The sequence below is a fragment of the Musca domestica genome, unplaced genomic scaffold (assembly GCF_030504385.1).
Source record: "Musca domestica strain aabys unplaced genomic scaffold, Musca_domestica.polishedcontigs.V.1.1 6, whole genome shotgun sequence".
Lineage (NCBI taxonomy): Eukaryota > Metazoa > Arthropoda > Insecta > Diptera > Muscidae > Musca > Musca domestica.
In genome coordinates this window covers 11,056,436-11,082,840 of record NW_026712363.1, presented here as the reverse complement: position 1 = coordinate 11,082,840, position 26,405 = coordinate 11,056,436, and the positions used below count along the sequence as shown (strand labels likewise).

General features: G+C 32.4%; 1 protein-coding gene and 1 long non-coding RNA gene across 2 annotated transcripts; one reads left to right on the top strand and one right to left on the bottom strand.

Moving 5' to 3' along the window:
• Positions 1-10,846: 10,846 nt before the first annotated feature.
• On the bottom strand, positions 10,847-21,344 carry LOC101895419 (protein charybde). The gene is made up of 5 exons (XM_059129267.1): positions 21,101-21,344; positions 20,801-21,050; positions 16,381-16,491; positions 16,245-16,315; positions 10,847-11,412 (listed from the first exon to the last, which is right to left on the bottom strand). Exons 1-5 carry the CDS (start codon positions 21,342-21,344, stop codon positions 11,390-11,392), a joined length of 699 nt encoding a protein of 232 aa, XP_058985250.1. The 3' UTR covers positions 10,847-11,389.
• Positions 17,709-18,328, top strand: LOC131805645 (uncharacterized). Its single transcript, XR_009343738.1, has 2 exons — positions 17,709-17,943; positions 18,003-18,328. It is a non-coding gene; the product is annotated as an uncharacterized LOC131805645 (long non-coding RNA).
• Positions 21,345-26,405: the final 5,061 nt, after the last annotated feature.

The following is a 26,405-nucleotide window of genomic DNA, read 5'->3' as shown; positions in this document are numbered from 1 at the left end:
TTGTTGCAGTTTTTTTATCCCACCCTTTATACACAATACTCTTCCAGGAGGTAAAGTACTCAGAAGGACCTCCTTTTGTGGATCTTCAGACAATTTCATTTCGCCACAATCATCAAAATACCGAATATTGGGGGGTACCGTTGTATGGGGGCTATACGTTATCCTGAATCGATATAGCCCACTTTCGAACTTGATCTGCCTGCACTCAAAAGACTGAAATTTTAGCTTTATATCATTATTTTTTTTGAACCAAGCGTGATAGACGTACGGACGGACAGGGCTAAATCGTCTTAGAATTTTACGCTGATCAAGAATATATATATATGTATGGTGAAGGGTATAAAAAGGGTAAAAACGTGTTTGGCCTTTTTTCGTGGTATTTATCTGAAACATTTTCAGAATATCCAACATATTATGTGACACTGACCTACCCCTCTTTTGTGCAAAGTAACAGGGTTTGTTCATTCCCTACTTGGCGGATAATTGTGCAGCGAGTAACAAATCGGAAGCAAAATCATGGTTTATTTTTATTATTGAATAATTTTAAAGTGAGCTTTAGACATGAAATTTTGTATTCTGGTATAAAATTATTTTATTTATTTATATGTAATCACATGGTGGGTTAGACACATAATTGAATTTGTTAAATTTTTGTTCTTTTGTAATAGATATATATTTATATTTGTTATTTTTTTAAGCTACATAGAAAAATTCTTTTTCTTTTTTGTCATTGGTAATTTTTATGAGTTTTATTAGTTGTTTGTTATTTTGCGTTGTTCTCAAAACCATAAGTCAATATCATTTGTAGTATTTATTTGTTATTTAAATATACTTTTCAGTGTTTAATATTTTTATATAAAAATCTTTTGGTTGTCCTATCCTTACAAAATTTTCTTGCATTCATAATTTCTGTTTTTGTTTTTTTTTTTGCATTTCATATAAAAAATGATAAGATTGTTTCTTCATTTATTCTTAAATATATTATTTGCGATTTTTTTTCTGATATCTTTATATACCAAGTTTGGTTGCTTTAAATAAATATATATATTTTTTGAAATGTGGAGTAGCAACTTTGGTTTGGTGTTACATATGCTGTTGGATATAACATAGGCTAAAACGTATCGCTGACACGATTTTGAAATTTAATACTCTGCTCACCTTGAAATGTTCGGTAATACGAAAAGTAATTCTCAGTGTTTTCAGAAAATACGCATCGTTCAGTATGTATGTTAGCCTATGCTTCAAGACATTATTTAAAGGAAAAACGCATAATATTGTGTGTTATTTGTTAATTGTTGCTATTGTTGCATATGACATACAGAACTATACACATAAGATGGTTGCAATTGTTTGTTGAAGCCTATTGATATAAAGAAAACTTGTTTGCTTGTGGTTTCGACTATTTTGTAATTTTTGATTTTTTATTAATTTTAATTTATTTTTATTGAATTTGTTTTTGTTTAATATTATTTAAATATTTGTTCTTACCGATAGTTGCTTACAGTAAACTTTGAGGAGCCACTGGACGTGTATGCGATCTTATATATTTTTTTATGAATATATTAAAATGAAATTTCTAAATATTTATTTATTATATGTGATTTGTTTTTGTATTTCATTTTTGAAGAGAAAATATTGTTATTTTGCTGTTGTTGTTGTATTTTTTTTTTGTTTCTGTTTATTTGCAACATAACATTACAGAGAAAGCGCACTTACTATTGTGTTGAGTTAGAAGTTCCTTTATTTATAGGTTATTGTTTTGCTTGGTGTACATATTCTTTGTTGTTGATGATTTATAAATGACGTGTAAAATTCTTTTCAATTAGATTTCTTTATACAATTTTTAAAAAAATACCTACTTTTGGTTTGTCTACATCACAATTATATTTGTTATTTGGTTTATTTGAAAGAACTCTACAATGTGTTTTTTTGGGTATTATCTAAAGTTCAGAGTTTTATTTCTTATGCCTAGTTATATTAAAAAACTTTAATTGTTAATTATTATAGATCACATTTATTGTTCTGATGTTGTTAATATTTGCATTTAACGTTCACGAAGAAATGTAATAAAAGAGAATTTAAATCGAGCTTAAATGGGGATGTAGTGAAATTTAAATTGTATACCAAATCTCGACTCGACATTTGTCTTCAGAAAGTCACTTAAAGAAAACAAAATTCTAAGGAATCGGATTTATTCGTGAGAAGTTCTGAATGTGTTGTTGTTCTTTTTTTTTTGTTGACTTGTTGTATATGAAATCTTAATAACTTTATTTTGGTTTGAGGTCAATTGGAACCAGTAAAGAAAGTCTTAAAGTCGGGCGGGTCAAATTTATGATAGCCTACACCACTTTGCATATTCAGTAGAGCTTCAAATAAGAAATAAAATTAACAAATAAAATTCTTAAACGGATTTTGTGAGAATATGAATATATAATACCAACTATAATTATAGTTATAATTTAAAGTCCAAAGGACTAAATTTGCCGGGGCATTTGTGTCCATTCAATTCTGGCTTGTATTACCCATTTGGTGCACAATTTACTTGAAATCAGATAAAGATACTATACTATATGGGAGCTATTCCAAATCTCGATAAAATTTGACATCTGAATTTGATATGTTTCCCTGAATGTCAGGGAATATGTTACGGAGTGCATATTACGGCCGTGGCGAACAAATATAACAAATCGGATAAACAATATATATGGAAGCCATATCTATATCTTAACTGATATTCACCAAATTTAACATACTAGTTTCTAGACTCAATTTGGTTGTAATTGCCAAATTCCATCACATTTGGGATATTATTACTCGTTTGGTGCACAATAAAAGACAAATCAAGATATATATCGGAGCTATATCCAATTCTGAACCGAACTCGATAAAAGGTAAATTGGACGAAGATATATATGGGAGCTATATCTAAATTTTGACCGATTATCTCCAATTTCAATAGGGTTCGTCCTTGTTTCAAACAAATGATTTGTGCAAAATTTCATCTGGATCGGGCAATAAATGCAAACTGTACTTTGTTTACAAAAATACATGGACAGACGGACGGACGGACATTTATAAATCGACTCAGAATGTGATTCTATGCAGATCATCAAAAGGAACTATGGGTCTATCTCGTTTCCTTTTGCTGTTACAAACAAATGCACAAAGACATAATACCCTGACCACACTGTGGTGTAGGATATAAAAACTAAAACACTGACGTTTTCAATTGACCTTAGGACAAAATAAAGTTATTAACACTTTCAAATTTTTTAACAACATTTGAAATAATTGAAAAATTTGTTAGATTATTCATTTGAATGGCATATGGGGTTAGTTCGTGCCAGTCAAAAGGGCTTTAGATCTGGAGAAAGTTTAAAATTTCAATTATCTATCTCTTATAAAATAACTTTTTTGACTGTGTTTTAAACAATAGTTTTCTTTAAATTAATTCATTCTTATAAGTTATTTTTCTAGTAACTGGAAAAATAATTAAGTTCATGTATTTTTATAAAATGAAAATAATTTAAATATCCATTTTCATGCCATGGAAAGTAAAAATTCTTCATTCTCTTCGCTGCAGAGCATAAATGTTTTATTGTTTACACACACATATAAATATCTACAAATAAATGTTTAATAATTCATATTGAATATACTCATATCTATATAACATAATATTAAAACTTTTTTAACAATATTTGTACAAACAATATACACAAGATTGTGATGTTTATTATATTGCAATAATTGTGGTTTTATTTATTTCGTTTTGATTTTTGGTTTGAGTTTTTCTTTTCTTTGTTTATTTGCGATTAGTTTCCGCCATTTCACTTTTCAGAGAAAGATTAATTCTAAATTGATTTTGTTTCGTTTAATCTAGCATTATAAGTATTTATAGTTTTCTTTTAAATTTATTGCAGGCTTTATATATTTGTAATTTATTATAATTATAACACAGATTACTTTTTATCTCATTCATTTGCGAAATCATTTTATAACATTTAATTGTAATTTATTTTTTTTAGAATTTTTGTTTAAAATGTTTTCTTGTATTAATTTGATAAGTATTCGCAGTAAAGAATTGAATGGCTTGTTTTTTCACAATATCGAACGAAAATGAATGCAAAAAGAAAAACATTAATTTCAAACTGCATCTACAGGGTGAGATGAAAAAACTGCAACCAACTTCAGACTGCTGTCATTTCAAAGCCACTCGTCCGACAGCTGTTAAAATTATTCCAGTGACAGCTCATTATATTGTTTACAAGCGTACAAAAGCATTTTGGTGAGAATTATCCAGAAAAAAAGTTATTCGTAATGGAATTTAAGCGTGATAGTGTGATTTCTTTATATTTGGCTGGAAAACCAAAAGTGGCTATCGTTAGAGCGCTCTACACATCAACAGCAACATCAGCAGAAATGGTTCGAAAAGTAAAGAAGCTACTTGATCGAAACCCGCGTCACAGTGGTCGAAAAATGGATCGTGAGCTGAACATATTGCAATATTCCATTCCGCAAATATTGAAAAATGAAATTGCGATGAAGTCATTGGAATTCCAAAAAGTGCAAGAACTTACACTGTGACAGAAAGAAAATAGACTCAAAAGAGCTAAAGAGTTGCACCGCTTGGCTGAAAGTGGTGAACTGCCAAATTGTGTTTTCTCCGAGGAGAAACATTCGTTGTGAAGCAGTTTGTAAACAAACAAAATGATCGTGTTTACTTGCCAAAAAGGTCAGCAGAATATGTGAACTCGCCGGGAATGGGCCAAAATGTCGCAGAGCAACATTCGGGCAGCGTTTAACGGTTTCATTGGCCGTTTGAAGGCCATAATTCATGTCAAATCTAAACTTATTCTAATATTTGATGCTATTTCCGACATTTTTGCTTTCATTCAATAAAATTAAAAAAAGCAGTAAAGAAAGTCTTAAAGTCTTAATATAATAATATAATTATATATATAATTATAGCGTGTATGTTGAATTCTCCCATTAAAACGTTTATTTTTACTATAATTATAATTTGAAGTTCAAAGGACTATATATGCCGAAGCATTTGTATCTTTTAAATTCGGACTTGTATTGTCCATTTGGTGCACAATTAATTTGAAATCGGATAAATATATATGTGGGAGCTATATCCAAATCGGAACCGATTTCAATAAAATTTGGCAAAGATATTTCTGAGCTGTATCTATATATATAAATGTAAGTTGTGTTAGTTACTACGCTTATAACTTAAGAATCGCTGGACTGATTTTAACGATTCACACAAATTCGGAATTGTCTCCTCTCCGAAAAGGATAATATCCAAAAAAATCGCGTAAAAATGTGATATATTAACATTTTCATTTTGACTTTTCAAATGTACAATAGTAATGTTTTATTTTGCATGATTTTTTTTCCATTTTGACTTTCTTTTTTCTAATGTACATTTGTAGTGTTTTTTATAATTTATTTTTGAATTCGAATATTAACACCAATTTATTTAATTGACTTGATTTCTTGAGAACTGAAATTGATGGGGGTTACATGGAAGTGTAGTACCGAATTAGGTGGCGAAACGGAATAGATGATATCGAAATAATTTAACGCCGTCACACCAAAGTTAAAAGATAATTACTTTTTCAAAATCGCTAAAAAATCACGAAAAAAAAGATTTAATTGCAAAAATTGTCAAAACGGGAAAAAATCGAAAACAAATTTCAATGGAAGCGAATTTTAAAATAATAGCACATGCTATTGATAAACTTTGTAAGGATCTTTAAACATTTGCTGTAAAAAATCAGCGAACAAGTTGAAGATTTTTTCAATTTGTTATTATTCTTTTGTCAATTTTTTTCAATTTGTATTATCATATTGAATTCAGTGAATTTTTTGTGAACAAAATAAAGAATAATTTTTCACTACATACAATTTTTCACCAAAAAATGAAATAAGTGCGAAATACGATGTTAACTGACATCTACCTTTCAACTCCAGGGCCGACATCGTAGTTCAGCTGGAAGATGCGAACACATTTAAACAAATAAAAATTACCGAAAAAAAAATTACCGAATCCTAATGGGGCTCATTTCAAAGCGTGGACCTACTTCTTTCATGTGACAATAATCCGTCCAATGAGAGCTCAAAATGCAAAATTCTTTGGGAGTACAATCAGTACAATACCAAATTTAAAGGGTGCAAAATAGTAGAGCGAATGGGACTTTTAGTAAGAAAAGGATTTCTATCCTTCCAAAAATACTTCCCAAACATTCAAGATACCTTAAATCGCTTTCGCAGGTCATGATATCGATCATAACTCACTGATAAGGGTGCAACCCGATTTCCTATTTATATAACCATCGTATGATTTAAGCTACTTATTTAAGTAAAGTCCCCACTTTGGAATATCCCAAGTCCACTTTCACATCTAATGTGTGGTCAGAAAAGAAAATTTTGTATTCTATTGAATTTGTAACCCCCAAGAGAATATTGGTAGGGCCACGTTTTGGTATAACCCTCATATGAATGTATCCCTGATTCCAGCTATGACTGTGGTCTTGGCCACGTATTTCAAATGATTTGGCCATTACTTGGCATCTTGGCTTTTCTATTTCTTGACCACATTTTCCAATCGATTTTGCTGTATTTAGGCTACTTTGTGAGTAGAGAACCATCTTTTAGAAAAATGTCAACATACGTAAATATGTTGATACAGTCCCGATATAATCCCCTGGGCCGCCGATCTATAGTGATTTTTATCGATTGGCAGACGACAACACGGGCATTGTTTAATCGTCATTGAATTTTATTATGAAAAAGAACATAGACTTTTTGGGGACGCTAATGCACAATTTGAGGTGCTATGGTAATGGGTGTAAAAGCGTAATTAACTTTGACTATTCAGAAATTATTTTGGTATTTATTTCTATTTAGTCGGATCAATATTTATATTAAAATTTGTTCACCTTTATGAGCTAGATTTGTGAAAGATTATGCTATAAAATTTGCATTACAGACTAAAACTACGGGCCGGCAACGCGGACCGGGCCAGCTAGTTTAATATATTTCCCTGAATATCGTTGTTACGGAGTGCATATTACGGCTGTGGGTAACAAATTTAACAAATCGGATGAACAGGATATAGCTATATCTAAACCGATCTTCACCAAATTTGACATACTTGCTTCTAGACTCAATTCGGTCGTAATTGCCAAATTCCATCCCATTTGGACAAATATTATACGTTTGGTGCACAATAAAAAGTAAATCGGTCGAAGTTTTATATGGGAGCTATATCTAAATCTGAAGCAAATCTGAAATTTGGCATACTTATTTTCAGGCCTAATTTGGTTGTATGTGCAAAATTGCATACTATTCGGGCTGATATTACACGTTTGGTGCACAATAAAAAGCAAATCGGACGAAGATATATATGGGAGCTATATCTAAATTTTTACCGATTATCTCCAATTTCAATAGGGTTCGTCCTTGGGCCAAACAAATGATTTGTGCAAAATTGCATCTGGATAGGACAATAAATCCGAACTGTACTTTGTTTACATGGACAGACAGACGGACGGACGACCACACGGACGGACGGACATGCATAAATTGACTCAGAATGTGATTCTATGCAGATCATTAAAAGGAACTATGGGTCTATCTCGTTTCCTTTTGCCTGTTACAAACAAATGCACAAAGACATAATACCCTGACCACCTTGTGGTTTAGGGTAAAAAAAATTTAAAAATTATAGCGTTTGTTTTTGTTGCAGCTTTTTTATCTCAACCTGTAGAAGGTGATACGGAACAGCCAGCTAGTGTCTTTTCTGATGCGTCGCTACTATATTAATGGATTCCTCGCAGATAGCCTTTAAATAGCAATAGAAAACAATGACTGAATTCGCGTTCTGTGCGACCTTATTAAGTTCACCTTGACTCGTTCCAAGTGTGTTTCGATCTTATAATTTAATCAACAATTGGAGAACAAATATAAAAGAGTTAAGTTCTCCTCTACATGAAAAAGAAAACCTTTTAAAATAAAAGTATTGAGATTCAAAACTAGAGCAAACTTCATCTGAAATTAAAAATTCCTGGAAGAAAAATGGACTTAAAGCAACACTGCTCAAGAACAAGTGCCCGCTCACCAGACAATTGCTTTTAGATATCATCAACAAACCAGTTTTAAAAAATTATTTATTTATTGTTAATTATTAGCTTCATTAACACTTTTGGCCCAACATCATATTTAAAAATTATATAATTTTTAGAATAGAAAGAAAAACAGATATTGAGTTTTGCCTTGTTAAGGGCGAAGATCATATGTTTTATGATTTATGTGTTTGTTTTCTCTTTCGAGACGAGCTTAATGATCAGGAATTTGCAGTGAAAAGAAAGCCAGATAGACACTATCACACACTCACCACTATGCGACGCGTTTCGCCGTTGGTTAAGCGGCTCATCAGGCATATTTGGTGTGGATGATGGCTTACAAGGGCCGTTCTCTGGAAAGTAGTATATATTTCGAACTTATTGCAAATTAGCATATGCGAATTATACACTAGAAACTCTCCAGGTTCGACTCAAGTTCTATTGGCAGATCTTTTTCACAGCAAAGTTTTGTTTTTGTAGTGATGGATTTTTTGTCCACAACAACTACATTGCTTCCAATGCATACACTTGTTTTAGTGCTGCTTTAGGAAGACGGGTTAATGGCTCTGAACATAGAGACGGCAACTTCTAGTTGGCTGCACACCGAGGTCCGCGGTTCAAATCCCACAGCCAGGCTCGGCTGAATTTTTGAGTTTTGCCTTGTTAAGGGCGAAGATATTATTTTTCTCTTAATATTTTCTTTTGCGGACTCATGTGGAAATACAGGGTTTTGAGCAGTACTGATTTAAGAGCGCTCGTTACCTTTTCATGGAGATTTATATACACTTCCAATGGTCATTAACAACTTTAAATAGAGAATTGCAAACAATTCATTTGAAAAAATTTAATACTAAATATCGGAAAGTACTGTTATATGGGGGATATACCACGTCAAGTGAGAATAAGAAGTACCATACAAATTCGTTATAAATGTGACGAAGATACGGTATCTCACACTCTAAAAAATTCTTTTTTTCAATTTGTTTCTTAATATTTCACAACTAACGTTCCTCGCATAATTTTAATTCTGGATATTGTTTGCTAATGGTATGTTCCAGAACTGCAAGAATGTAAAAGTTTTTACTACGATTACCGATTTTCCCTTTATGAAATCGGCAACAATGTATAAGGCGGAAGAAATTCAAATTTATATAAATTAAATGCTAATTTACAACAAGAATTAAAACAACTACATTTCTTAGGAGTCAAAAAATACTTTACACAAATCACATTTTTCCTTCAGTTTCTGCAGAAACTCGTCGAAAAACGGTTCATTATCGGTAGCTAAGTTTTGTGTTGCTCTCTTTTATAGCTTTACAAGAACTTTTATCGTAAATTGTCGTTGTATCGATAAAAATACGGTACTGTACCAAGCGGACCTAAATTTTATACTTTAAAGGAGTTTTCCGAACACAATTTAGCAATCCAGGGAGTAAAAGTGTAGAAAACTTATAGAAAAGTAACGCATAAGACTTATTTGCAAGAGAACAAGTTAAAAAGTACTAAGTTCGAACTGGTCGAACTTTGAATACCCTCCACCATTTGGAACGAATTTGGAAATTTAAAAAATAAAAATAGAATCCGTTAACAATTCTATTAAAACTTAAAAATACCGAATATGAGGAGTTACCTCTATTTTGGGTTACATACGAAGATGTGGACCTGCACAGGCAATTTTTTGTCACAGGCTGTAATACCTATTAGGAACTTCAACTACGAAATTTGAAACAATTCCGGTGAATAATGTCGCTAAATAAAGCAAAATACCGAATATACGGATGTACCGTTGTTATATGGGGGCTATACAAAGACCTGGGCATAACCAATTTTCTGCACAGACTGCAGTACTCATTACGAAATTTGAAATAATTTCGGAGAACAATGTAGCTGAGGTAGGTTGATAAAATTTTACTCAAATGTATGTTTCGTCTGCTGGGCTTTTGGTATTAAAATATATAGGTCCACGTTTAGTTATAGCCCCTATATTCAATAGAATAAACGTGGACCCATATATTTCTAATACCAAAAGCCCTGCAGACGAAACATACATTTGAGTAAAATATTATCAACCTACTTCAATAGAATTTTATGCTGAGCAAGAATATATAATAATAAGACTAATAATAATATAATAATAAGTCTAAAACAAAAGTTGCTAGATAAGCGACTAATCACTAGTTTTAACAACAAAGTCCCACAAATATTTACAGGCACGAATACCAGGGACCACTAATAACCATATAATAACAATTTTTTACCATAAATTGTGAAATTTTAAGAAACCAAATAAAAAATATGAATTTTTATAGTGCGTAAAATAATATGTGACATACTGTATTTAAAATGCCTAAAAGAATTTCTAGAGTGGTTCAGCATTTAATTAACAAATTTTTGTAAAAGTAAAGACTTCACCTTTAACATTTTCAGATCACTGAAGCTAATTAAAACAACGGCGAAAAACATTCGTTACATAAAAAGTTTGAATAAATTAATAGGATAATTCAAAATGTCCTGTGACGAATCTACACTTTCAAAGGGTCTAATGTATTCATCGTATTTTTTCCTCTTTTCAATTTTCTAATTTGATACAAGTTTTCAACAAACAGTTTCATATTGTTTACCACGCAGGATATCTAGGCCCACTTTAAATCAGTATAACCTCAGACGTGTTCACCAAAGATATGCAAACAATGAAGTAAAACAAATATCACTTGATGAAATTCAGATTTCGTTCACAGTTTATATTTAAAAAAAGGAAAAATTAAATTAAAAAAATATAAGATCTATAAAGAACACATACAAAACGTTTTCCTAATTCTCTGCACGTACATTTCTTTTAAACATTTGCGCATAAATTAAATTATACTTAAGACTAATGGAATATATAAGAAAAAAAAATAAGAACTATAAATACTTAAAAACAATACATTTTCTATTGTGATTTGTTTTGCTTTAACATTAAATATATTAAATTTTTGAAATTTATTTTTATTATTTTATATTTTTATATTACTGTTTACTTAAACTATTAATATTATATTTTAATATCACATCAACTTTGTTTTTTCTTTCATTTTTATATTCAGTTTGTAGGTTTTTTTTTATTTTTTGGTTTCTTTTTTTTTTTTTTTGCATTTATGTTCTAATATGAATTGAATGAATGCATATTTCATTCTTGATCTTCTTCAGGATCCTGATCCTTATCCACATATTCACAAAAAACATCATCATTGTCTCTTTTTTTTCATCTTCAATCATTCTTCTTCGTCTGCGTCTACTACAAAATAAAAAGCAAACAAAAAACATAAAATAAAATTAATAAGAGTTCGTATGAACAACTTAAGGCAAGTAGTTATTGATATTGAATCTTGGAAAATATTCTAGTATTAATTGAATTAATTTTGCAATCTGTATTAATTTTTCATTCTGTTTTGCATTCTACATATTTGCAATTAATTTTGGGTTACTGTTTTTGTTTAAAGTTGTATTTTTGTCCATAATTTTAGTATAGTTTTTATAACATACACCACTTCTAAGTCTTAAATTATTATAATTGTATTATTTTCGAAATTATTTAAAAATCGAATTCCTTTGTATTTAAAGTGTGTTTACATTTAGTGAATGCCGTGAATTGCAATTCCAATGCTGGGATGGAGAGTCAATTTCGTTTAACGTATATGCCATGGAATTGTCAGTTGATAGTCCACTCGATTTAGTAAGTGCAAACGTACTTTATGGAAACCCAATGTATGATTCCCTACACCCTATTGAATATATAAGGTAGCTATAACTACATATGAACTCAGTGGACTGCAACGAGTAAAGTAAAAATTCAATCATACTCGGTTTCTTACATGATTTTTGTTGATACAGTCATTTGGTTTAATCGATCGATGATCGTTTTCGCATCGGATCGAATCGAACGCTCAGTTTGAATCACTTCACTCACTATCGAACATGAGTGTTCGAGAGCGTTTGATGTGTTCAGCAACATGAGTAGATCGAACACGTGAATTGAAGTGAGCAATCACAACTGTGATTCAACCATTCAAACAAGTTGGGACAGTTTGTTTTGACTTTTATTATATTTGAAATGGAAGAATATTGTGATAGTAACTACAAACTGTGTTGTTAAATGAAAAGGTCGAAGTTTTGTGTGATAAATATTGACCAACATTGTAAAATAAATAAAAATATTTAAATATTGATGTGTTTCTTTATTAAAAATATTAATTTTTTTAGAAATAAGTCACTGAAGTCTAAAATACCAAAAAACGCAAATAAAATTAAAAAAAATATATCTGTTTATTAAATATAATTTGTACCAATTTGGAAAATGGGGCCAGCTTTTCGTTATGAAATCCTTAGTAAAATTACAATCATGATTTCGCTAAGACTCGAACATTTGTGTTTTAATCAAATTACTCACTTAACTAGGATGAATCAAACCGATCAAACTTATCATAGATGATCGCCCCGATATGAACAACTCAACATAAGTTCGTAAACAAATAAATCATGTGAGCTGTTTGATTTCGAAAACAAAGCTTCGATCAATTCATGTTCGCTCACAACTTTTTCGTTTCGCATGAGCAACTCGAATAAGCACGTTACATCTGACCGACTGTTTGAGTTTGATTGTATTTCCACTAAGTGTAATCGCTTAATCAGTCATTGAGCCCTCTGATATGAACCGATTTTTACCAAATTGACATATTTGTTTCTATGCTCAATTTGGGGGTAAGTGCCAAATTACATCCCATTTGGTCTAATATTACGCGTTTGGTGCACAATAAAAGGCAAATCGGACGATGATATATACGGGAGCTATATCCAAATCTGAACCGATCTCGATAAAATTTGGGAAAGGAATTTCTGTGCTGTATTTGGATATATATCAAATATCGTACGGAGGATAAAAAATATCAAATCGGATGAACAATATATATGGGAGCTATAGCTATATCTGAACCGATTTCGATCAAATTTCCAGGCTTAATTTGGTCGTATATGTAAAATTCCATACTATTTGGGTTGATATTACACGTTTGGTGCACAATAAAAGGCCTATGGGACGAAGATATACAGGGTGAGATGAAAAAACTGCAAAAAAATTCAGACTGCTGTCATTTCGAAGCTACACGTCCGACAACTTTTAAAATTATTCCAGTGACAGCTAATTATATTGTTTACAAGCGTACAAAAGCATTTTGGTGAGAATTTTCCAGAAAAAAAGTTTTTCGTGATGTAATTCAAGCGTGATAGTGTGATTTCTCTATCTTTGGCTGGAAACCCAGAAGTTGCTATCGTTAAAGCACTCCAGCATTTAAATGTTAATAAATCTGGTAGCGTAGTCCAACGTCAAGGAAGTGGAAGGAAGAAAACAGCAACATCAGCAGAAATGGTTCGAAAAGTAAATAAGCGACTTGATCGAAACCCGCGTCACAGTTGCCGAAAAATGGCTTGTGATCTGAACACAGCGCTATATTCCATTCGTCAAATATTGAAAAATAACTCGGGGTAAAGCCATTGAAATTCCAAAAAGGGCAAAAGAGCTAAAGAGTTGCTTCGATTGACCGAAAGTGATGAACTGCCGAATTTGGTTTTCTCCGATGAGAAATCATTCGTTGTCCAGCTGTTTGTAAACAAACAAAATGGTCACATTCGGTTGGCCACCAGAACTCATGCGGCGGCCTTGGTGATGGTGTGGGCCGCCATAACAGCCGATGGTCGCTCTCCGCTAGTATTAATCGACCGTGGCATCAGAATAAATGCCGAATATTATCGCGAAATTATTTTGGAGGGTGTATTAAAAAAAATACCAAAGTGTCGATCACCTCAAGCAAGCGCTTCGCCGGGAATGGGCCAAAATACCGCAGAGCAACATTCAGTCAGCATGTGACGGTTTCATTGATCGTTTGAAGGCCATAATTCGTGCCAAAGGTGACCAATTCGAACAAATCTAAACATATTGTAAATTTTGATAATTTTTCCGACATTTTTTCTTTCATTCAATTAAATTAAAAAAAAAATGTAAAAATTATTGCGATTGACTTTGTTGAAGTTTTTTTTTATCTCATCCTGTATATACGAAGATGTCTACCTGTAAAGATAATTTTCTGTCATAGAAGTGGTTTTCATTACGAACTCGAAATAAAAACTTTGAAAATGCTATCTAAAAATACATTTCAAGTTTTGATGAAGTTCTCGTATAGAGACCTCTATATTCGGAGAATTTTGACGGACGAATTTAAAAGAACATAATCGAATAGATATTCAATCACATTAAATGTTAATATTTGGCTATTAAAAATCAAAATGAATGGTGGGAAACGTCTAAGCCATTAATGCTCGATTGGTAACATGACAGAAGAATACAGGTAGATGCATAAACACTTGAGAGCATTGATATGTCAAATATGAGTAGATTTTTAAATGTTTTCTTATACGACGTCATTCGGAGGTTGTTATTATTTGCGTTTTTCAAAAATTTTTACAAATTTAAATAATTTTTCATTTAACATTTTCAATTCCAAAATTGGTTTGACAGTTCATTGTCCCAGCCGCTGTGCCGATATATCTACCTATATTCTTCTACCATGATTGGCACCCAAGTGCTATCTATCTATGGTAAAACAAATAAATTATGTTGACAATTTGCAATTATATTATATGTGGCAAAGCACTATATGAAAACCACAATTTTGTTTATTTACTACTACAATTTTTTTGGAATTTGAGGCTCATAAAAACCCAAGAGAGATGAGGTCTTTTGAGTAGTACAGAAGGTGGTGTATGTTTCAAACTTTGCTTTATTTTTATTGATATTGATTTGGTTTCTATTTCAATTTTTTATTAGAAATTTGCCGATAGTAAGACGCGAAAATGGATTTTATAGTTTATGTATGTGTAGGAATATTGCTAGTTTTTTCATTCTGCCTTAACTTTAAGTAAAATAATTCTAATGTTATTTTGGTTTAATGTATGCTTTTGAGTTATTTATAATTGTTTTTTGTTTTTTATATTTAAGATAAATTCAATTTAATTTACTGTCAATTGTTGTTGGTTTTTTTACTTGTATGTAGTTTAGACAAGAAAAAATAACGAGTCAGTCAATTTCATTTGAATTTTTTACAAATTTGTCATGTTGTTTTATTTTCAAATGTTTGTTTGTTTTTCTTTTATGGTACATATTAAAGCAAAATTTTTTATTTTTATGTAGGGGGGTATATATTTAGAAATTGTAAATTGTCCAGTTGATGTTTAGTTATTTTCTAAAGGTATTTTTTGTTTTATTGTTGGTTATTTATGTTTGTCATATTCATTGTTTTTTTGCAATTAAGTCAGTTTAAAAAGGGGGGAAAACTGTGAAATGTATGTGGTCCAAAGTTTGTTTTGTATTTCATCGCATTATAAAACTATAGTTGTAAAATTATTTATATCTAGATTATACATAATATGTACGAAAGTATGTGCTATGCATGTATGTAGCTTATTTCTGTTCCCCAAAATGTTTTATAGTGAAGGGTGTGTATGTACGTATGCGAAACTCATTACTTAGTTATGATTTTTTTGTTTTGTTTGCCTCATTTTACATCATCACTGACTTTGTCAAATATAATACTCAAATATACAGTATTCATTCAGAAAGACTAAATGAAAATGTATAACAATTAAAAACTAAACTAAAAAACAACGAAAACTAACCATTATTAATTCTTCTTAATCGGAGGGAATAACTATTGGTTCATATTTTTATCATTTCATTACTTATGCTAATCTAACTAACACAATTGACACGCCCCATGTTAATTTTTGTTTTCGTCTTTTTTTTTCAGTAAGATTTTCTTAGTTTTCACTTTTAAAGATTTTTTTGTTTAAGTTTGAAATCACATTTCATACATTTAATATGTTTTGGTTTTACTTCTTTGTTTGTTCGATTTTCCTTGTTTAACATTTTGTCATATATAATTATATTTTTGTTTTTGTTGTGGTTGTTTGTTGTTAATATTTATGATTATTTTGTTTTTGTACATTTTAGGTGGATTTTTTCTTTATATTATATCATTTTGTTTGTTAAGAGAGAAAGAAAGAGAATTTCCTACTCACAGGCATAAAGCTTATGTTTATTTAATGTAAAATGTGGACTTATGAGTATGGTACTGCTGCGTGTTAGATTCCTGTTCAAAAAGCAAAGAAAAGAAAAAAATTAATATTTTAGAGTAAATTGATCATTGATACTCACTTGAGAAATTGTGGCAATAATGAAGTCCAGCCGCCCTTGTCTTGTTTTAGTGTTAAAAACAATTCAAATGTGGATACTGTATTTGGATCAATTTTGAAAGATGCAATGCGCCTGCAAGAGACATGAAAGAAAAATAAAAATTCATTAATATCAGCAATAATTGTAGTAAGAAACACATGAAAACTAAAAAAAATAAATTTTAATCGTTTTCAACATATTTTTATATCGTCCACCCTGAAAAAGAGGGTACATTAACTTTGTCATTCCGTTTGTAACATCCCTAAATATTCATCGGAGATCCCATAAAGTATATACACTGGTGGCCAAAACTAAAGCAACTGAAATCGCAAAATAAATGTCCTGTAACTTTTACAAAAAAAAAAAAAAAAAAAACAAAAAATAAAAATACAAAAATAATTTTGAATGAAAAATAATATATGGAAAATTAAAATGACCCAATTTTTGCTTGGTCAAAACTAAAGCAACTTTTTGATTTTTTATTTTGAAATAATTAAATTTTTGCTAGTAGTCGAAAGCGTAGCCATTATTTTTGATAGCAGCTGCACACCTACGAGGCATTGAATCTATAACACGCTCAGTTTGATCCTTGGGTATGCTTTCCCAGGCACCCTGAGTTCTTTGGAAAATGTTGTGTTTACTTGTTTCCGTGATTGGGTCACGACAAAACACCGATTTTTGACTCCCGCAACCAATTTTTGACAAGTTTTGATGCATGTTTGGGATCATTGTCTTGCTGAAACACCCAAATAAGCTGAATATTTTCCTCAGCGAAAGGGAACAAGGTGATGTCCAACACATCTTTGTAAACAAACCGATCCATAACTTCCATTATTTCATGACTGTGCCCAGGTCCATAGAAAGAAAAACAGCGTCACACCATTCTTGACCCTCCCTCATGCTTCACTGTACCCTTGCAACACTGTCGCTCGAGTCTTTCATTTTTTGGTCTTCTCACCGCCTGAAGTTTTTCACGGCCTTCATCCGTTATAGACGGTTATTACTGACCCAGTTACATAAAACCGACTTAGTATACGAATATTTCTCGGAAATTATTTTCTGCGATAGCTTGTTTTCGTAGTCACCGATAATTTGCTGTTTCTTTATAAAGTTTATATAAATGTTTGTTGGCATTTAAATGTACACTTTTCACAATAGTTTCGGAAATAAAAATGTTTAAAATATGGAACGGGAAAAACTTTGAAAGACATTGTGAAAGTGTAGATATTTGTAATAATTCAATATTGGATTTTTGTACATGGGTATGACCATGGTACAATGAATTCAAGGTAGGGCAGAACTACCATCCCAACATACCAAAAATACAATACAGCTTGAGAATAATATTATGAAAATAGTTTATCGTAAGAATTCCTCAACAATGCTAGAGAAAAACTTTTTTTGCACAAACTTTTCTCAAATCTGTCCTTTGTTGACAAATTTGTTTTGATTTTTTTTTGTGAAAATTGTCGACAAAAAAATATTTTCTTTGGTTAAAATCAAAATCACGCGAATTTAAGACCCATTTCTGGACGAAACTCTAAGGTAATGATGAATAATAAATCTGGGAATCTGTAGTGTATATTATTTCAATCTCATTTCAGAATAGAGGCGTCAAAAAGTTGCAAGAATTCAAGAGAAGTGAAGAATTAGTGGAGGAGATGCGAAAGCTCAAATAAGGGGAAAGAAATCATCTAGGTATCAATGCAACAGGAGGCTGCGACAGCTGGGATGGCGATCAATGAATGAAATGTGTAAAATAATTAAAAAATAAATATTTTATACCATTGAAAAAATAAGCTTGATATAATATTACTTTCGTAAGCTTATTCTGCAATTACAAGAATAAGCTTATGAATAAGGGTTCCCTTTCGATTATTCTATAATTGTTAAACAAGCATTTCTCAATACATTCTCAAGATTTTCTCAAGCTTAAGGCTTATTTTTGAAAGCTTATTAAAATATTATTCTCAAGTCAATTTGGTATGTTGGGATATGATTTTAATTTTTTTTTTTATTTTTCTGGCTTAATATGTCAACTTCATTTTTTTATGTGTGTGTATTATTTTCAATAATAAAAAAATTGTTCATAAAATATTCAAATTCGGGTGTTTTCAAAATGCTTATTGCGACGTATGCATCGACAAAATCTACAGTTTTTGTAGCGAAATAAACCATAAGAGATATATAGAACATGATTTTGAAAAGAAATTTTGACCTTTCATTCAGTTTTTGCGGTTTTAAATTATTTATTCAAAATCAATGCAACAAGTTGTTTGTTTTTATATTGTTTTGATAGTAATTCTGACATTACAAGCCAAACAGGTAGACCTCTATACTTGGGATTTTCTCAAAGTTAGCCTACCTTGTATTCATTGTACCATGGGTATGACCAATTTAAAAAAGAGATTTAATCTTTCTTTCTAAATACATTGGCAAATACAAGGCAAATTGTGTCATAAACCATTACAATATTTAAAAAAATCCGGTGGATAATGTAGCTAAAATCATCAAAATAGCGAATATTGGGAGGTATGGTTATATCGGGGGTCCTGGACCTGCATAGACAATTTATGGCACAGGAACTTCAAATACGGAATTTCAAACAATTTCGATGAATATTGTACCTAAAATCGTCAAAATATCGAATATAGGGAGATACTGATATATGTGACCCATACGAAGACCCGGACCTGCAAAGGCAAATTTTGTCATAAATTATTAGAATATTCTAATAGAAGCTTGAAAAACGAGGTGGAAAATGTAGCTAAAATCATCAAAATACCGAATGGGTATCATTATATAGGGGTCCTGGATCTGCATAGACAATTTTCTGTCATAATATGTAATAACTATTAGGAACTTCAAACACGAAATTTCAAACAATTTCAATGAATGTTGTACCTAAAATCGTCAAAATACTGAATATAGGGAGATACTGATATATTGGGCCTATACGAAGACCTGGACCTGCAAATGCAACTTTTGTCACAAACCATTAGAATATTCTAATACGAAACTTGAAAAAAATCCGGTGGGTAATGTAGTTAAAATCATCAAAATACCGAACAAACATATTTCTGTCACAGGCTGCAGTAACTATTAGGAACTCTAATACGAAATTTCAAACAATTTCGATGTACTTAAAATCGTCAAAATACCGAATATAGTGAGATACTAAGACCTGGACTGCAAAGGCAACTTTTGTCATAAACCATTACAGTATTCTTATACGAAGCTTCAAAATGGTGGATAATGTAGCTAAAACATTAAAATACCGAATATAGGGAGGTACCGTTATATCGGGGATCCTGGATCTGCATAGACAATTTTATGTCACAGGCTGTAGTACCTATGAGGAACTTCAAATACGAAATTACAAACAATTTCGACGAATGTTGTACCTAAAATCGTCAAAATACCGAATATAGGGAGATACTGATACATAATTTTTTTTATAAATTCCACAGGAATCTGGAGTTGAAAATGTGATTTTTTCAGCGTATTGATCTATTCTCTTTGATCGTTGAGGGTGAAATGAAATGGATTACATATTGATCAGCCAATACCAGGCATATATCACTAGGTGTGTACTAAAACTTTTCATACAAATATTGCAAGAAGTTATCGAACATTCAATAAAATCTAGCAAGAAAACGGATGATTCGCGAAATTGCAAGGATTTATTGCCTTACTCAGGAAATAATCCTAATGATAATTAGCATAAACTCAGTAACTCAACTGTCAACAGTTTTGTTTTCCCCCGATGTCATTAACTGGACATGTCGATTGTCGAGTAACAAACTGTAATATTTTAAACGCCTGCTGCACGGCGAATATTTTTTTATTAATATAAAATTGTCATGTTTCAATTATACCGATGCCGATGCTTGCATTGTGAAAACGAAAACTTTACCCCCAGCATTTGAAAAACATGAAAAGGTCATTTAAACGTATCACCAATTGCTCATGTGATACATCATTGCAGCACAAAAAAAAAAAACAACTCACAATACCCATTTAAAATATTCTCCTGTTTGTAGGTGTTTCCATTAATTTCATTTCGATAATCCCCCTCTGACATCCATAGTTGATATCTCTGATAAAACAAAAACTGCACCTTGAGTTAAATCCGCACTGGCATCGTTAGTTAGTTCTGAACAAATTGATTATAACAGATCGTTGAGCACACACACCTGATTTCCAAAACCCTTGCCCAAAGAAGACGAAGAAAAAAACACTAATGTCAGAAAACATCAAAAACTCATTTCCAATCGTTGTCCACTGAAGACAAACCGCCCGACCGACTGAGCCGAATGGATGGATATGTGACACTGACGAAAACAGAATAACATGCACATGGCAAAACAAAAACAACAAAATTGCAATATCATCATCATACCTGGCATTGCCTGTCTCATATTCAAAATCGATGAAAATAGCACAACCTCGCACCCCGCAAGGTTCCCGCTCGGAGGTTTTTATCATATCAGCGGCTATACGTGGCGTTAGATCCCATGGCAATGAGACTTCAGTGCATGACAAATGACGACTTTTTGCCGCACGTAATTCCGACTGCAAGCGTTGTGAAAGTTCATTAACAGCAGCTGCATCAATATCGTCATGTCCTCCAATGCATAATGTTCGGTGGCCTCAGTGGGTGTGGAGAGATTCGATGAGGCTGGCGATGCTGAAAATCCGCCCGCAAAAACATTGCTGTTGTTGCTTGTTGTGGTGGTGGGATAGTGGTGGTGATATGATGCTGTTGTAGCTCCTCTGGCAACAACTGATGGCATTGCTCCTACTGCTGCTGCTGTGGCTGTAGCTGATGCCGAAGCGGTGCTACTCGAAGCACAATAAAGAAGATTATTGTTGTACGAATAGTGAGCACCACTTGGTGTCTCAATGACGCCTTTTGGTGGCGAAGTCGCAGTAGCCGTTTCCATTGCAAATGGATGTGTCTGCTGATGGCCAAAATGTGTGGAGGCACCCGCACTGCCGTCCGGGGACTGGACAAAGAAATGAGAATTCTGTTGTGGTTTGATACCATCAACCACATCAAAGTGTTCCTCAATGGGGCTCTGACAAAATTGATTGTGATGACTGTATGTGTCGGTGGTTGGGGTGTTGGTCGTTGATGGAGGTGTCAGTGAACTAGTCCAGTCTGAAATGGAAACAATAAAATAAAATGATTAGCATTGTACGGAATTTCTTTTGATTTACAAAAGTAACAAAGATTTCTAGATTTCTAAAATTATTGAACATGTGCTTTATTTTACAGAAGTAGTTTAACTCCTTCCGTTTTAGGTACGGAATTTATCCCATTCTGCTATCGTTTTGTTTAACAACTATGCAGCTCAACGCCAAGTATCAGCTGGCAACTAAATGACCCGGAGACGGAAACAGCTGATTTCACAATAAAATGAAGAAAAAAGTTCCTACAAAGAACTTTTTTTCCTGTAGTCAACTCAAAAGATACAAAGTTTAGTCGAAAGTTACTCCACAATGAGTGATGATAGAAATAAAATTAAAGAGACTAAAAATGTGTTCTCTTTTACTCGAGAGACTAAATATAACTTGGTTGTGTCTTTCTTCGTTATGCCTTCTATTTCTAACGGTTATTAAGAATTACAACTCACATGAGTGGAATTTGTTCATGTCTCAGTGTTTACTCAGTGAGAGTATCAAAACCGTTTACCGTTGTCTTGAGTATATTTCTCTCTCTCTCTCTGTATTATTTTCAGCTGATGTGTTCAAATTTGCAGATATGAAAGAGATAACATTGGGAAATAAAACATTTCATTCCCATGTAACTAACTATGACTACAGTTAGCACTATTCAAACGCGTTGCATTTTCCTAATGTAAAAAAAAACAAGAATTTTTTACAATTTTGTACGAAGAAACTTGGGAAAGCTTTACGCCTCATAGCGACGCTAGGGCAAATGATAAATCCACAAATTCTATTTGAATCATTTACTAGACAGTCAACACACAGAAACATGATGGGCAGATTGACAAAAGAAACCATGGTCCGGCCACAAGTGACAGGGAGAAACAAAGTAATTTACGTTATTGTAATTTTTTGTTTTTTCTTTATATTAACGTATGCGGGTGAAAATGTACCAAAAAATAAATTTATTTAAATTGAAGCGAAACATTTTATATTAGCTGCTGAAGAAAAGTGTTGAAATTTAAAACTAGTAATATCTTCATTAATTCACTTCTTGCTAGACCTATAGTCGCTCTCACCCAAAAAATTAGACATAGGTATTTCTATACACTCCACCTTGAAAAGGAGGGTGTATTAACTTTGTCATTCCGATTGTAACAACCCTAAATATTCGTCGTAGACCCCATAAAGTATATATATTTATAATCAGCATAAAATTATATTTATATATTTATATTTATAATCAGCATAAATTTAAGGGTGTCCGTCCGTTGAAATCACGGTACAGCCCATACATTGTTTGACGTAGAGCGTCAAAATTTAGCAGAACAATTTGTATTGTGTCTAGGATGGTTGGTATTGAAAATGAGATATATCGGTCCACGTTTTGGTATAGTCCCCATAAAACGGTACCTCTCTATATTCGATATTTTCCAAAAAATGTTATTAGTAGTTCATAATGGATTCTAGACCGGTGGCAGATCATTGAATATTTAGTTCCACATTTTCCTATAGCGTACGTATAACGATACGCCCCGATATGCGGTATTTTGATAATCCTTGTCCTATTTACCCACGAAATTGTTACATATTTTGTATTTTAGAAGATTTGATAGATGGCAATCCTTGAAGTATAAAATTGTCCATAGAGGTTCCCGTTTTAGTATGGCACCATGTAACGGCCTCATTCGCTTTATGGTTGTTTTTGGTAAGTTTAACTGCACTATTCAAACGTTCTTACTGGTATATTAAGTTTAAAGTGAAACACGATTGAATTCAGAAGCTTTTATATAAAATGTTTCCTTTACCCTAAGTTGGAGGGTATTAAAAGTTCGCCCCTAAAAAGTGACGCTATTAAAATTGTGTTTGTAAAGGGTTATCAGTACTGCCTTAGAACATTGCAGTTACTGCTCAAACACCCAGCTGACAACAGCTGTAAAATCAGCCGTTAGTTAAACATTTTGCTGGTAGTCACGTATGCATGCACCAACAACAAAGCTTCTCTTTCATTTTATATCTACCTACCATCTTATGTTTCTTATGGTGTTCGGTGTCGCTAGCCGGTTGCAATTTTTCTTGTGCTAATTTTTTCGTATATTCTTTTTAGCTGTGTCAGCCAGTGACGTTGACAATTTCTCATGTGTCAAATGTCCACAGTGGACAGCAAAAAATATAATAGTGATTATGAAGAATAATCGAAATAACTAGACTACATTCTTATACAATAGTTCCCAAAGCTCAGGCAAGGTTGTAAAAAGATACAGTGATAAAATGCTTTCGCACAATTATACCTACAGCGATGTAAATATAAACAAGTAAAACAGGTGTAAGTTCGGCCGAGTCGAACTTTGAATAACCTCCACCGAACGAACTTGACAATAAATAAAAATAAACAAAAATAAAAAAATAAATAATAATAATAATAAAATAAGAATAGAAAATAAAATAAAATCCGTTGGAAATTCTGTTAAAAAATACCGAATGTAGACGTCAAAAGCCATTACAATACTGAAATGCGAAACTTGAAAAAAAAAAATCGCTGAATAAATACAGAATATAGGGAGGTACCATTATATGGGGGCTATACCAAAACGTGGATCTGCACAGGCAATTTTCTGTCATAAGCTTTAGTTATCATTACGAACTTCAAATACTAAATTTGAAACAATTCTGGTAAATAATGTTGCAAAACCATCAAAATACCGAATATCGGGAAGTACCGTAGTATTGGGGCTATACGAAAACGTGGACCTTTATAGACAATTTTCTGTCATAGCATGTAGTATCCATTACGAACTCCAAATACCAAATTTGAAACAATTCCAGTGAATAATGTCGCTAAAATCATCAAAATACCGAATATCGGAAAGTACCGTAGTATGGGGGCTATACGAAAACGTGGACCTGAACAGACAATTTTCTGTCTTAGGCTGTAGTATCCATTTCGAACTTCAAATACCAAATTTGAAACAATTCCGGTGAATAATGTCGCTAAAATCATCAAAATACCGAATATCGGAAAGTACCGTAGTATGGGGGCTATACGAAGACGTGGACCTTTTCTGTCATAGGATGTAGTATCCATTACGAACTCCAAATACCAAATTTGAAACAATTTCAGTGAATAATGTCGCTAAAATCATCAAAATACCGAATATCGGAAAGAACCGTAGTATGGGGGCTATACGAAAACGTGGACCGGCAGAGACAATTTTCTGTCTTAGGCTGTAGTATCCATTTCGAACTTCAAATACCAAATTTGAAACAATTCCGGTGAAGATGTGGACCTGCACAGACAATTTCCTGTCATAGGCTGTAGCATCCATCAAATACCAAAATTTAAAGAATACCGGTGAATAATGTCGCTGAAATCAACAAAGTACCGAATATCGCGAGGAACCGGTATATGGGGGCAATACGAAGACATGGACCTGCACAACCAATTTTCTGTCTTAGGCTGTAATATCTATTTCGAACTTCAAATACTAAATTTGAAACAGTTTCGATGAATATTGTATCTAAAATCATCAAAATACCGAATATCGGGAGGTTCCGTTGTATGGGGGCTATACGAAGACGTGAACCTGCACAGACATCTTTCTTCCATAGACTGTAGTATCCATTACGAACTTCAAATACCAAATTTGAAACCATTCCGGTGAATAATGTCGTAAAAATCATCAAAATACCGAATATCGGGAGGTACCGTTATATGGGGGCTATACGAAGACGTGGACCTGCACCGACAATTTTCTGTCTAAGGCTGTAGTATTCGTTATGAACTTCAAATACAAAATTGTAAACAATTTCGGTGAATAATGTCGCTTAAAACACCATAATTTCTAATATCGGTAGGTTCCATTATATGGGGGCTATAGCAAAACGTGGACCTACAAGGCCCATTTTCAATACCAAAAGTAAGAGCACCATAGACATATATGTAAGCCCATAGACATATATGTAATATGTAGGTCGGATGTGCCGAAAAAACAGGATAAGTAATATGTAGGTCGGATGTGCAAAAATGCGACCAACTTCAGACTGCTGTCATTTCGAAGCCACTCGTCCGACAGCTGTTAAAATTATTCCAGTGACAGCTTATTATATTTTTTACAAGCGTACAAAAGCATTTTGGTGAGAGTTTTCAAGAAAAAAAAACTATTCGTGATGGAATTCAAGCGTTATTGTGTGATTTCTTTAAACCACAAGTGGCTATCGTTAGAGCACTCCAGAATTTGAATGTGAGTAAATCTTTTGTGTCTCGTACCATCCGAACTGTTAATACCCTCCACCTTAGGGTAAAGGAAACATTGGAACCCATTATGACCCACAAATACCAATTTTTTGACATATTCGTGGGAAAATGTGGCAAAAATCATCAAAATACCAAAAATCGGGAGGTACCGTTATATGGGGGCTATACCAAAGCGTGGACCATATAAACACCACACGAACTAGGACCCATTATAACCTACAAATACCAATTTTCAGACAAATCCGTGAAAAAATATCGCAAAAATCATGAAAATACCGAATATCTGGAGGTACCGTTGTATGGAAGCTATACCAGAACGTGGACCTATAAATACAATGTTTCGTCATGACGAATTTTTTGGGATGTTACAAACGGAATGACAAAGTTAATTTCAAATGTGGAGGGTATAATAACACAGACTCCGTGTAAATTATTCTTAATGGTCCATATTATGATATTTTAACTAAAACACTTTATTCTAGCTAACTACATTTTTATGAATAGGAATTTTTTAAAAGTTCGTTAGGTATGGGATTGTAAAGCTTTTTGGATTTTTTCATTAGAAATGATGTCTTGAACC